General features: G+C 46.1%; 1 protein-coding gene across 7 annotated transcripts in view; it reads right to left on the reverse strand.

Moving 5' to 3' along the window:
- SHROOM3 (shroom family member 3) overlaps positions 1 to 12,927 on the reverse strand; it is a 128,507-nt gene that overhangs the window by 19,607 nt on the left and 95,973 nt on the right. For 4 of the 7 annotated variants that reach the window (XM_015861637.3, XM_015861635.3, XM_015861646.3 and 1 more), the window contains 2 exons: positions 7,534 to 7,662; positions 241 to 372 (listed from right to left, as the gene is read on the reverse strand). In XM_015861637.3, coding sequence (XP_015717123.2) covers positions 241 to 372; positions 7,534 to 7,662 — 261 coding nt within the window. Of the gene's footprint in view, positions 1 to 240; positions 373 to 7,533; positions 7,663 to 8,192; positions 8,439 to 10,915; positions 11,381 to 12,927 lie in introns of those variants that run through there. The other 3 variants (XM_085546817.1, XM_015861645.3, XM_085546818.1) reach the window with 3 other exon arrangements.

A 12,927-nucleotide genomic window follows, 5' to 3' on the forward strand; every position in this document is an offset into this window, starting at 1 on the left:
TTCATTCTTGTGCTCTAGATTTAGACCCTGATCTTGTAGACCCTTGAGCATGAGGCAGAGCCTCCCTGAAGCCAGCGTGACACAGGAAACTGTGATACAGCATTTGGGGCTTAGAAGAGTACTAGTTTGGAATCCCAAATTCCATGCCTATGGATGGTATGTAAAAACATGAAATCTAAAATAAAAAAGCTGGTGGCTCTGTGCCTATGCAGCACACAACCACAGCTGTGTAGTGCTTACCTGGAGTGGTAGGACTGAAGCCAAGGGGTGCCAAGCATACCCTGAGATATTTGCATCATGCTGGGATCGGGTTGGTTCTCTGAAAGTTTGGTTGAATGCCAGGAGTGAGGTCGGCCCGGAGCTTCACTCCGCCTAGGTAAAAGCAGAAGGATTTTGCAAGTCAGTCTCAGAACAGCTCTTCCAAGGATGATAAACATGATGAAACTGACAGAAACATTTGAAACACACTCACTTCTAATTCATCAACTATCAGGAATCCCCAAATATGCCACATATACTCTCCCTTGTCCCAGCCTTTGGGTTCAGGGGCAGTACACGAGCTGTGTATAACTGAAGACACAAACATGACAGCTTGCAGGACAACTTCACCTACGCCTACGTAGCTTGAACCCATAAGGAGGATATGACACATCTTCAAAGCCTCTGTCCCACTGAAATTTTCATGGTGCAGCATGTCCTGAATAAATTAGTAAACAGATTAAAATGTCCTCTGTAGATATTAAACAGACACCAAACGAGGACTCCTAGCACTGAAAAGATAAGGAAAAATAGCCAAGGTAAAAACTGATTGTTGGGGTCAGACTCTACTGGCAGAAATTATTTGCAATGGATGATGTTCTGCTCCATTGAAAAATGTCAGCAGAAACTGAGATGCAGAACCGCTTCACCAGGACATTTTCCATGCAGATTTCAGAAGAGCAAATTACTCTTTCACCATCACTTAGAAGAACAAAACAAGAGGCATTCTTTTCATTTCAACATTTGTTGTGACAGGACTTAAGGATCTTAAGGAGAGCTGCAGTGGAGGTTTATAGGAGGCAAGCTGAACCAAGCACCATTTTACCCTTTCATGTGTAGATGTGTTTAAAACAGAGCTCTCTTGTTATGCTCCTTGCTCACAGAAACAATGAAGATGAACACTACAGGATGGAAAGCTGACAAAACCCTTTATTACTAATAATTGTAAAATTATCCGTTGCAGAGATTTAAAGACTCTTTGTACTCTGGAGCAGCACGAGCCCCCAGCATTAATCTGCTGCTTGGGAAAGCACACTGGATGATCACAAGCAAAGCATATTAGCTCTCGATTTGATCAGTAAAAAGCTGCAAGAAGCTGCACAGCCAATCCCCTGAGCCACAAGTATTTTAAACCCTTTGGGCCAATATCCTTGTAACAATACAACACGTGGAGAGTGAAGCTGTGACTGTAAGTCCGAAGACATGCCGTACCAGCTCAGCACGGGATAACCTTGCATTGTTTCCACACCTACCTGATCCTGGAAATGTGGATTAGGGGTAACCAAATCCTAACCAAGCTTAAGCCAAGAGGGGAAGTGCTGCAGTACACATGATCTCCATCTCATGTTGCAGACACACAGGTGATCCCTGAGCAGACGGGAGGATGGAGACATGGAAGGTCTGCATGCACACTTACACCCAACAGCAGAGACTGAGGGCTCAAACCAGTCCTTGCTGAATCAATTGAGAGACACCTGAAGCAGAGCACAGAGGATGGAAAGGAATGCACAGCCTTTCCTGCATGTGGGAATTCCAGGAAGACCCTGCCTGCAGCCTGCTGTAACACCTCAAAATAGCACCTTGGCTTCACTGCACATCGTTAAGCTTAAGTTTGTAAGCATTGCTGCCCAAGGAGGGAAAAGGACTGTAAAGGAGTAAAGACTGTAACACAACAGCGTCTACAGAACAGCCTTCTCTCATTACAGAACTGCAGAGAGTTGGGTCTGGTTTATCTGCTGATTTTGCAACAGCTTCTGGTTAACACTCGCACTACTGCACAGCACAACTGTCAGGAAACAATTAAAAGCAGTGCAAGATTAAACTCTTTAAGGCAAGTGGGACAGAACTGCCTTTGGGAAGTGTCAGATCCTGATTCAATCCAGACAAACGGGCTGAGTGATAAACCTAGCAAATGCAGCAGCTAATTCCTGACTTGAGATAAATTAATAGACCTTTAATTGGTACAAATTAAGTATAGCTCAATGGCCTATCACAAAATCAGGGGGCTGTAGGATTTCAAAGTGTAACAATAATACTAAACCATCCCACCTCCTTACCATTGATCTTAGTTCCTCACAGTCTGTAACTGTACCATACTTGAGGAAGCATTTGAACAGCTGTATTACTAAGAAGTTCTCCCTTTCAGATAATGCAACAAGATCCTCCTGGACACCTCCCGTGATCAAGTAAGAAATTAATCAGCACTTAAAGAATGCACATCAGAAGCTGTCTTCACAGTGCAACAGAAAAACTGGCTTATCTCTTTCCCATAGCTGCAAACTGAACCCATACAAAGCAACGCGCTGTCCAATTTCTGTCCTTTATGTACTGCTCCTTACTGATGCCACAGTACACACAGCTGGAGTGTGTTGCTTCAACCATCCATCAGCCCCATGTCCTCTGAGAGCTCCCACTTTTGTGTAGAAATGCCCAACTTGACTAAAGCAAGCAATTCAGCTTCTTCAAACTGATATCTGCCTGTTTCCTATGCTTGTTCAGAGAACTTTCTATTCCCCTAAGCCTCCAAAAGGAGCAGTGTGGAGCCATGAAGCAATATCAACCGCTGCTGCTGTGCCAGCAAGAACTGTGAAGAGATCTCGATCGCAGAAGTTTCTGTATAGTCTCTCAGTGACTACGTATCTGAATAAACATTAACTACAAACAAGGGTCTGCTTTTTCATTGCTGTTCTCGTTCTTCCAAGATGGTCGTATCCAGGAGAGCTAGGCTAGTGTAACAGGGATACCTTCTCTAGGTATCCTAACATGTTGCAGTTCCTATGCCCAGCTATTAAGCAGGAGATGAAGGAAAAACTAAAGCACCAGAAGCCTATTAGGATTTCAACGGAGTGGGGCCACAATCTACTCAAAGCAATGTCGCTCTTAATTAAGGTTCAGTCATGGTTCTAAAAATAAGCATAACAGATGAGGCCAATTAAAAAGAAGTGAGGCCATAATGGCATCAGCTCGATGTGTCTCTCACTGAATATGTCTTTTGGGGCTCAGAGCCCTTCTGGTGAATTCAGGAGCAGAGTACATCTGAAATGTGCTCCGTCCCTTCCTCATTTTCACTAAAAATAAGGGGGACTCCTTAGAAAGATGTGAAGTCTATGAAATGATATTTCATGTCATAGATCTCAGACATAGTATCTCTCCACCTACAGAGAGAGCTGCAACCTGCACCTTTCTTTATGTTCTGATTAAAACTTTCCCAAAGCAAAAGAAAAAAACAGACACTGAAAGAAAACTCATTTCAGGACACTTAGGTCAAATGTATGAATATTCTCAAACCAGGAAACAACCTTCTTTTTTGCAATATGGCCCTCCCTGTAGCTTCTAGAGGACAACTCCACAACCAATGAATCTCTTCACAGCAAATCACAGCTTTTAGCAGTTTCAGACTTTAACACACACACAAAAACAACAACTTGAGTAACATCTAACAGCTGAGTCCAGCGCTCTACCCCAGCTCCATTTGGTTTCATTTCTCTCTCAGATACCTTTCTAGTGTCACAGGCAGACGTCACATCTGCTTGTTGTTTCAGCCCACATCTGGCGCAATTTGTCTTTTTCCCCCCTGATGAACCTCACTTGGGATGCCTGAATTGCCTCATCTCAGAGCTGGCAGACAGGTACTGAAGCCCTCTGAAGTCTCTTAGGGAAGGGAAAGCAGGGAATCAAGGCCTTTTGCGTAAGTCTCTTACCATTACCTTCACCAACATTTTTTCAAGATAGCCCTTGCCAGACCACTGCAAAGAAAGGCTCTGGGTGAAAGCAGAAATGACAGTCACGTATGCAGAGGTACATATGGATTTTTTTCTACTGTTTTTTTCAGCAACTCCAAGTGCAGGAAGTAGCCTGTCTCTCTTCCTAGTCTTCTCTCCCTAGCACCAAAAGCAGACATAGGAAAAACACGTGGAATGATTTCTTGGCAGAAGGGAACACCCAAGCAAGGCTCATCATGCTGATTCTGGTGAGGGCTACGGATACATGACAGAATCATGCGCTGCAGCAGAAATTGCATGAGACAAAAGCTGCTTTTTTTCTGGAAAGCAATGCTCTCCCTTGGGCTGCAGGAAAAAAGTTCTGAGATCACTCCGAGGTGATGGCAGCTGTGAGCAATAGTCGCTCCTTGGTTGAACTCACGAACAGTCAAACACTGTAATTAATGATTATTGGTCTTGTACATCACACCTCTGTGTTATCGCATTTCTTTGGTAACCCCTGGGCTGCCTTATCCAAGAAAGGTCCATTTATCCAATTTTCCAGAAAAGGAAACAAAGGCCTCAAGAGGTGAAGACACAGAATCACCCAACAGGTCTACCGCAGAGCACAGCACTAGGAACTGCACCATGCGCTACTGCGTCATTTTCCCTTCATCCAAGCACATGTCTGACAGGCAATATTTAGATTGAGGACTTTGCCCTACACAATGAAAGGGTCCCACTGACATTCCTGACACTAAGCAGACAACAGGCTTGAATAGGAACAGCGGGGCTTTGGTTATTAGTGTGAGAGGTGATGTATACAACCTTCATTCTTGTTGATTACTGGATTCAAGGACTTTATCCTGTTGGGATCTTCTGACAGCTTTCTTTTTTTACATAAAGCATTACCAAGCAACACAGTAAGTATGACTTAAATTGCAGAATAAAAAGTATTTCAGATCTCTGTCTTGAAAAAATATTTCCCACCAGGACAGTCTGTCTGCGCTGCTCACACAGGACTGTGGCTTACACATGTGGGAGTCCCCTGCCTGCTAACTGAAGCACATAAAGGCTAGAATAAGAAACTGTTCAGTGCTGCATTAACAACACTCTGTTGTTAAACACACTTCTTGCCACAATTTTACTGTTTCTTTCACTGGGGAAGTAAGAAAGAACAGATCTGGAAAAGAGGCACCTGCCACACTTAAGAGTATTTGCTTTGGCTTTTGTCCTTGAGGAGGACTCTGCTATGTCCTGCCTTCTCCAGACATTTACATCTGCTCCCTGAGCACAGGTAGAGAATCTCAGGGGCCAGACAGTAACGTGATTTATCTTGTCTGTGGCTTTGCAGAACTCACAAAGCTGCACTGATTTATCCTCCCTGATGATTTGGCACAATGGGCCTAATTCAAATAATTTTTTCTCAATCTTTTCTAGTCGGTAAATTAGTTAAAAAGACAAAAAACAAGCATAGCTTAAATTCTTTTGCACCCCGATATCAAAAACACAGCAACCTGCAAGAGGAGAAACTTAGGAACAATGGAAGGAATGTGTTTTCCCATTCTTGTTCAGAGGAACTGGGTGGGTGGCAGTTGGAACACTGACTATCCAAGCCTACAGGGGACAGCTAGCCATGGCAGGTGACCAGGGGGATTCATATGGTGAGCATCTTAGATGGAACAGGGCTCTGCTCTGAGGCTGAGCTACAAACCACAAGCAGCTCCAATAACCTCAGCATCAAAATGTCGGTGTAGAAATGGCCAGCAGGAGAATGTATGCTACATGCTGAATGTACGGATGTGTCCACATAAACTGGTCTGCATGGACAGGAGGGGATTTTTACACAAACAGGCAAAACCACACAAATCACAGAGCCACTAATAGACCTCTCCTTTCCTTCAGAAACTTTTAATCACTTTGGTAATAAACACTGGCACACACAAAGTAAAATCGGCAGGTCTGAAACACTCTCCCACATTCAAATTCTTGTACATTAAAGCAACTTCCTGCTTGTCACCAAAGCTTCAATGCAAGTTAAGCCACTGAGATATGCAGACACAGCCTCCGACACTGCCGGAAAAATGAAGGAAAACATTGGCTCTGCATCCAAAGACAAATTAATCCAAGTGAAATGCTAAACTCTGGAGCTTCTGCAGATATCTGCTATTAAATCAACAGGCAAGCAGGATTTACAGTAAGCACAGCCTGAATAACTCAGTGCTATAGAAAGGTGGTGTATGCATTGCAGCTTCTTTCCAAAACTTGCTATGGGTTTCATACCTCAGGAACGCCTGAGTCCCACACCCAAACCACAGAGAAATTTTTCCCTGATAAAACTTTCTCAAGGAGATATTTCAGCCTCTAAAATCTGCTCCATCCAGGGGAGATATCATTCTTGGTGCAAGCTCCCAGATGGAGGAAAACAAAACATGCACACTGAGCCCTTCTCTCTTCCTTTTGCAGCCACTGAGGCTGCACAGGGTCAGGATCCATAACTGACTGTAGTGCCTAAAAGCTAGAACAACTCCACCAAGGTCAGTGAGTTTGCACCACATGTGCATCCTTGCTTCTAAGAGCAGAGCATGACTTCATGAGTCACATTCCCTCCTCAGCTGTTCAGTAACATCTATTGGAAATCAGTGAAGCTTCTTGACTTCAAATGGGTCAAGGTCTGCTCTGAATTCAGTGCTGCCAACAAAAGTTGCTACTTAGGCTTCATGGTGTAAACCTCAGAAGACTGAAACAGAAAAATCTGAGGTCATCCAGAATACCATCTAACTGATGCAAAAGGCTTTTCTGCTGCCAGGAGGAGCTTTGCCTTAGCAAGCACAGTACAATTTGGCCCCAACCTGCACACACAAAGGAAGAAAATGAGGCTGTGCCACAATTATGGTGGATCCAGAGCAATTCAGGAGGCTGACTTCTGAAGACATTTACTTATTTAGAAATGCAGATTTAGAAATGCAGATAGGCTCTCAGCAGGCTTGTCACAAATGCCAAACTCCCACTAATACTCTCAGATTTGGAACAAACCTTGTAGCTTTGGAAAGCCAGGTATCTAAATCTGGGGGGATGCTGCAGGCTTACTGTCAGTGCTGTGGAGATATTTTGATCCCCCACCTCCAGTGAACTTTACCATAAGTGACAGTGCTTTTGACAAGAACGGACACTCCTCCGGGACCCTTTCCCAGTGAGTCATCCTCAGGCATATCAGTAGCCAAAGAAGTAACATTTGGATGTGTTTACAAAGCAGTAGCATTTTTACACCCAGCCCTACGTAAATGTTACTGAAATCAAGAAATGTTGATGCTTTATTCAAGGCGCTAAAGGTCACTTCCTTTCACTTGCCTGGCAACGTGCCACAGGCACGGATAACTAAGGAACAGGTGGGCATGAGGTTAAGAAACTGTCTTGGCTCTCTTCCACCACCTAGTTCTATGGATGCTGGAAATTCGTGATATTCTAGTCCAGCACTCCCACTAGAGGGAAGAAGAGTCTGAGAGCCACTCTCCAAGGACAGCAGCCATCAAACACACCCAGCAGACAGGAATGCAGATGTGCACACTCTCACCTGTTCTTCAGCCTTAACTTAACTCCTCCTGGCCACGTAGGTTTGCTGGGCTGGAAGTCAGTGGTCACACGGTCTGGACCGAGCAGGCAGGGACATGGGTCGGTGCATCCCTTCGCAGCATATGTGTCCCTGCCAAAGGAAGCCAAGGCTGTATAAACAGCAGCACATGAAAAACTTGTACTTGACATTTAATAACTGTTTTAAGAAAGAAAGTAACACACAGACCCAAGGGGAAATGTGGAGGCATCAGTCTAGCTTTTAGAAAGTGCAAACAAGATGTCCCAGCAAGCCACTTGTAGCCCTTCTCTCTGTCACTGCCAATTCAGGCTGCAAGAGAGAGGGTTTTGCTTTCCTTCCCACCCAGGCAGTGCTCAGCCCTTAGGAGTGCCCCCACAGAACTCAGCACACAGAGAGACCAGCTGCAGCACCCACAGCACAGAACTCATCACCCTGCATCTGTACCCTGAGACTACAATCCCGGTCTGCAGAGCTCAGGGGCTCCCCTGCAGGATGTAACCACCTGACAACGGCTTTGAACACAGAAAAGCTGAGATAAAAGTCCACACGGCAACAAAAAGAAAGAAAAGTCCACTACCCCCCCACCCCCGTATCCCTTCCCCCCAGTGCTACTTGCACAAAGTCAGCAAACAAATATTTACCCCTCTTTGTCACACGCACGCAGAAGCCACACAAACACCGTGCACCCATCACTTCAGCTCCTTCCTTCCTGCAGGCACAGTGTTCCCATTGGCTCCCATTTCTAGCTCCAAGATGTAGGACAGCTTTGAGATTTCCTCCAGCTCACAGCAGCCGGGTAAAAGCAAAGCTGGAGAGCCTTGTCCCTGAGCCCGCAGCGCGAGGTGCACAGAAAGGCCTCTCACCGTGCGCTTAGCAGGCTGCAGGCTGAGTGCACAGGCCGGCAGCTGGGGCTTTGGATGGCTGAGATGGCTTGGATGCCATTCCGCTGAGAGGCCGGCCGTCTTTGTGTCCAGCTCGGTCCTCCCCCCCCTCAGCCCCCCTCCCCGCTCCCTCTCTAGCCCCACGTGCCAGTCAGGAATGTTAAGCCTCATGCTACGGATGAGATAGCGCGGGGAGCGCACAGCGGCACTTTCACCCAGATTAGGGAAAGCGACTGGTCCTCAGTGGCCTTTTTGCTCACCCTGCTTCTCTTCGTCCAAAATGTACCACAAATCCTGCCTTAGGTGCCTTTTCCCCTCCACGGGATAAATCTCCTTTGGCTTTGTCCTCTGCCACCTGCACTGCTCCCTGCACAGACCTGGACTTGCTGTATTTATAACACAAATGCAACTAGTTGGGATTCACTTATCACTTGCATGTACAAAATCACATCGGGCTCCCATCTGTACAGCAGGTGCACGGGCTGTCTTACTGGTCTCCTGTGCAGTGCCAGGGCCACTAACTGCCCCCTTGTGACAAAAACAAACTCATTTTTAAAGGCTGACTGCAGCACAAAGGACAGAAGAGCTGCTACAGATAACAAAAGATTGTGCATATACATACAGTAGATACACACATATAGTAGATCACTCTGAAAGCAATATCCATTACCCTGGAAACTATAACAAAGAGCCCAATAACACTATTCAACAGAGTTAATTCTCAGGAGAGGTTCAGTCTTTACTGCTACATCACCAACACCCTCCTCGGACATTGTGGGCCAGCATAATAATACAGGAGGTGCTACTTTCAGAGCAGCCCATGTACAGCAAAACAAATCCACTGCTGTGGTGTTTAAACAACAAAGTCTCATTTCAAGCTTTGTATGAAAATACAGCAGAGATGGCCACAAAGCAGCAGGGTCACATCAGGGGGGACAGGATCTCAGCAGAGATACTTGTCTTAGGGCAAATCCTGGCCTCATTTCATCTATGGGGAATGATCATTTTTCTGGTTTGGAGGTCACAAAGAGGAGATGAGGGTTACCTGAGAACTTTGCACAGCCAGGATCGTGCTGGGGTGATACAACCTTTGTCTGAGGTAACCATGATACCTCACTAATTTGGGATAACCAGCATGAGCTGGCCCTGCAGTCCTATGTGTGGAAGTGCTGGTGCCTGCAACTCCTGTCGTCTTTGAAGGCACCATGGGATCATCGAGTCCAACTCCTGGCTCCACACAGGACCACCCAAAAATTAGACCCTATGTTTGAGAGCATTGTCCAAATGCTCCCTGAACTCTGGCAGCTTGGAACTGTGCCTGCTGCCCTGGGCAGCTTGTTCCATGCCCAGTGCCCTCTGATGCAGAACTTGTCCCTAACCCCCACCCCCCAACTCTTCTTCCCCTGACACAGCTCCATGCCGCTCCTTCAGGTCCTGCTGCTGTCACACAGAGCAGAGCTCAGTGCTGCTCCTCGACTCCCTGTGAGGAGCTGTAACTGCCATGAGGTCTCCCCACAACCTCCTCTGCTCTGGGCTGATCAAACCCACAGATCTCAGTTGCTCTTCATACATTTTCCCCTCCAGACCTTTCACTATCACTAGGCTACACTGGAGTTGTGCTTCTGCAAGGGGCTACTCCCCTAGCACAGAGGTAGCCAGTTAACAACATGTAGGACAGGGAAATTACCCAAAATCTGCAAAAAAAAAAAGAAAAATCAGCAACCAGATATACTGATGCAGAGGAGCATATGGCCATGGCTTCCCCATCACCACAGCCTAGTGATCTTTCAGCACTGAGGACTTTTTTTATTTATTTTTTCCCCCAACATCTTTCTAAACACATGAAGAAAGCAAGAGGCAGCACAGACTCCAGGCTTCGCTGTGGGCAGAACTTCCCCAGTGTCCCCCTTCCAAGTGTTCCCGAATGGATCCACTCAGATCTGACCCTCAAGCAGCAGGACAGAAGCAGCCTGGGTGTTCCCCTCACAGGGAGAAAACCCTGCCTAGAAGCATGAAGAACTGTGAGATTGACCTGAGAAAGACAAAGAGTTGTTAATTAGTGCCTGCAAGGGCTCTGGGGCTGTTGGTTGGGAGTAAGGAGGAAATGCAGGGGAGTTTTTCCCAAGCCTCTTAAAAAACTCTAATTACTGAGCTCCATGTGGAACAACAGGCTCACTAAGACCCTGAAAACTAATCAGGCAGTCTATAAATAACGTCGTTAATCAAGCCCAGTGGGGAACCTGATAGATGAGGATCCTTCCACCAGGCAAGCACACACACAGAGATGGAGATCTCCTTGAAACAGCGCCCACAAACCTAAAACCACAAACCTCTGCTCTCAGTTTTCTGCCCCACACTCAACCACACGACCTGGCTGCTTATCCCAGATTTTCTGAGGCATTCCTACACCATCAGGAGGGCACTCATGTCTTAAACTGCAACACACCAACAGCCACCTCTCTGCAAAGATGCCCAGAGCCTACCTTGTGTCTTGGCCATTGCAGCTTCTCCTTCAAGCAACTCTTCTCCAAAAGCTCGAGGCAGTGGCAGGACGGCACAGTGCGCCAGCCCCTACAAGAGCACCCAGCCCGCTGGGATGGTCCTTAAGACTGTGGCTGCATTTTATTTCGGGATGTTGCAAAGTGCCTCACAAGTGCATAGTTGAAAAGCGTTCCCAGCAAGGAGTGGCCCGCAGTTGTTCTTTATGTTATCATGTTGTTGTGAAGCTCATATGCAGGAGACAGGAAACCTAGCACTGTCTATTTAAATCTCCTTCATCTCCCACCTGAGGCTGGCAGCTGCCTCTCAAATCTTTCCTTTTCTGAGAAATTCTGGTTTAGTTATGAATTGTTATTTATACTGTTCCAGAGTGCCTTTGGTATTTAATACCACACATGTCAATGACTAGCTGTACAAAAGCACTCCGCTTAATTTCTCTCTCATCTGAAAATACGGCCTGTCACAATCCTTGAAGAGCTCATTCGATGGTTTAGGGAGATCTCTTGCTTTTGACCGTAACCCTCTTTGACCTCCTCTGGCCGCCTTATCTGCCTCCTGCACTGACCTCCCATTACATGCATAGTTGAAATATTTCATACCATTTATCTTAACCTTCCAAGCTCTTGGCTCTTCTCTCTCACCTTTTTTTGCTTTTCTTTATCGCTTCCAAATTGATGCCCAGTCACCAGGTGTGGATGCATGCCTCTGCCCAGCAGATCCCACAGTGCCAGTGTCTGAACCTGCAGACCAGTTTCAACCAGGCTTTGCAGAGGTATCAGCCTCAGAGAACTAAGCATTCATAAGAAGAGTAATGGCAGTAGTACAAATTGTGTCTCTCACTGAGAAAATACTGCAGTGAGAGCTTAGCTCTCTGGCTATGGCTCACAAAGGGGAGAGATGTCATACAAGGGAGTCAGAGAAAACCAAGCTTCTGAAATTTTGCTGCTGACAGCATGTTTTCCAGCGCACTTCTATGTGCACTAGCATCCTGTATGCTGCTTTTCTGCTTAGCTCCCAGTGGTTCTCTAGGTATGAGTCCAGGGCAGGGCTGGGATCATCCATAAGCAGCACCAGGAATAATTTAAAAATCATTTATGCTTTTAAAAATCTTCCCATAATAACTAATTCTCTAATGGTCCAGCCTCTTGGAATACTAGTCATTTATTGTGAACTAATGCCAGGTTTTCTGCCATGGTAATAGAAGACCTAAGTCCTAGAGATTCCAATCTACAAATATTAATAGGTTCAGTAATTGGTAGTGTCTCATTATTTCTAAGCCAAGCGCTGCCTCTAGAAGAAAGAACTTAAATGCTGTTTTATAAATCATCTGAAACTCACAGGAGTGTTTACAACCAGTATCAGAATTAAAAGCTTGCCTAGAAAAGCAGTTCACATGGTGATGATGCTGAAATCAAAGTTAAAGCAATAAACTCCTATTCCAAGTTCCTACAGTGATTTTTAGTCATTACTTAATAGATTTTCCCTTTGTCTAAAACCAGAACACAAGAGACATCCCTGCTTCACTACATAAGCAGCCAACAGCACAGCACAAGCACAGAGAATGAAGCAGCAACAAAGCAGCACTCAGCACCACCAAACCCACAAAGGGGGAGATGAAGGAGTTAAGACTGCCGCGTCCACCCAATAGCATTATCTTATGTCACAGGGTGTCCTGAGTTCCCCAGCTGAGCCCAGTGAGGTGAGGGCAGTTTGGTGCCTTCACCTCTGGCTATCCTCATCCTGCAGGGTGAAGGTGAGCACTCAGCGCCTGATGGGCTGGAATTACATCTCCTTGGGAATGAAAGCGCCACCTCCACAACAGGACCTCTTCTCTTAGCAAACAGAAAGCCCTTCTGCCACCTCCTTGTCGATAAAGAGAGGGCTCTCCCAGGTAGGGAGGGCAGCTGCGCTCACCTTAGGAACCAACCTTTCCCTGTCCAGTGGGCATGCTGCTTTGCAGATCTTCCTGCTCTGCCTGAAGCCAGAAGACCAGCTT

The sequence above is a fragment of the Coturnix japonica genome, chromosome 4, assembly GCF_054131305.1.
Source record: "Coturnix japonica strain WE chromosome 4, WE-NBRP24, whole genome shotgun sequence".
In the NCBI taxonomy this organism is placed as follows: domain Eukaryota; kingdom Metazoa; phylum Chordata; class Aves; order Galliformes; family Phasianidae; genus Coturnix; species Coturnix japonica.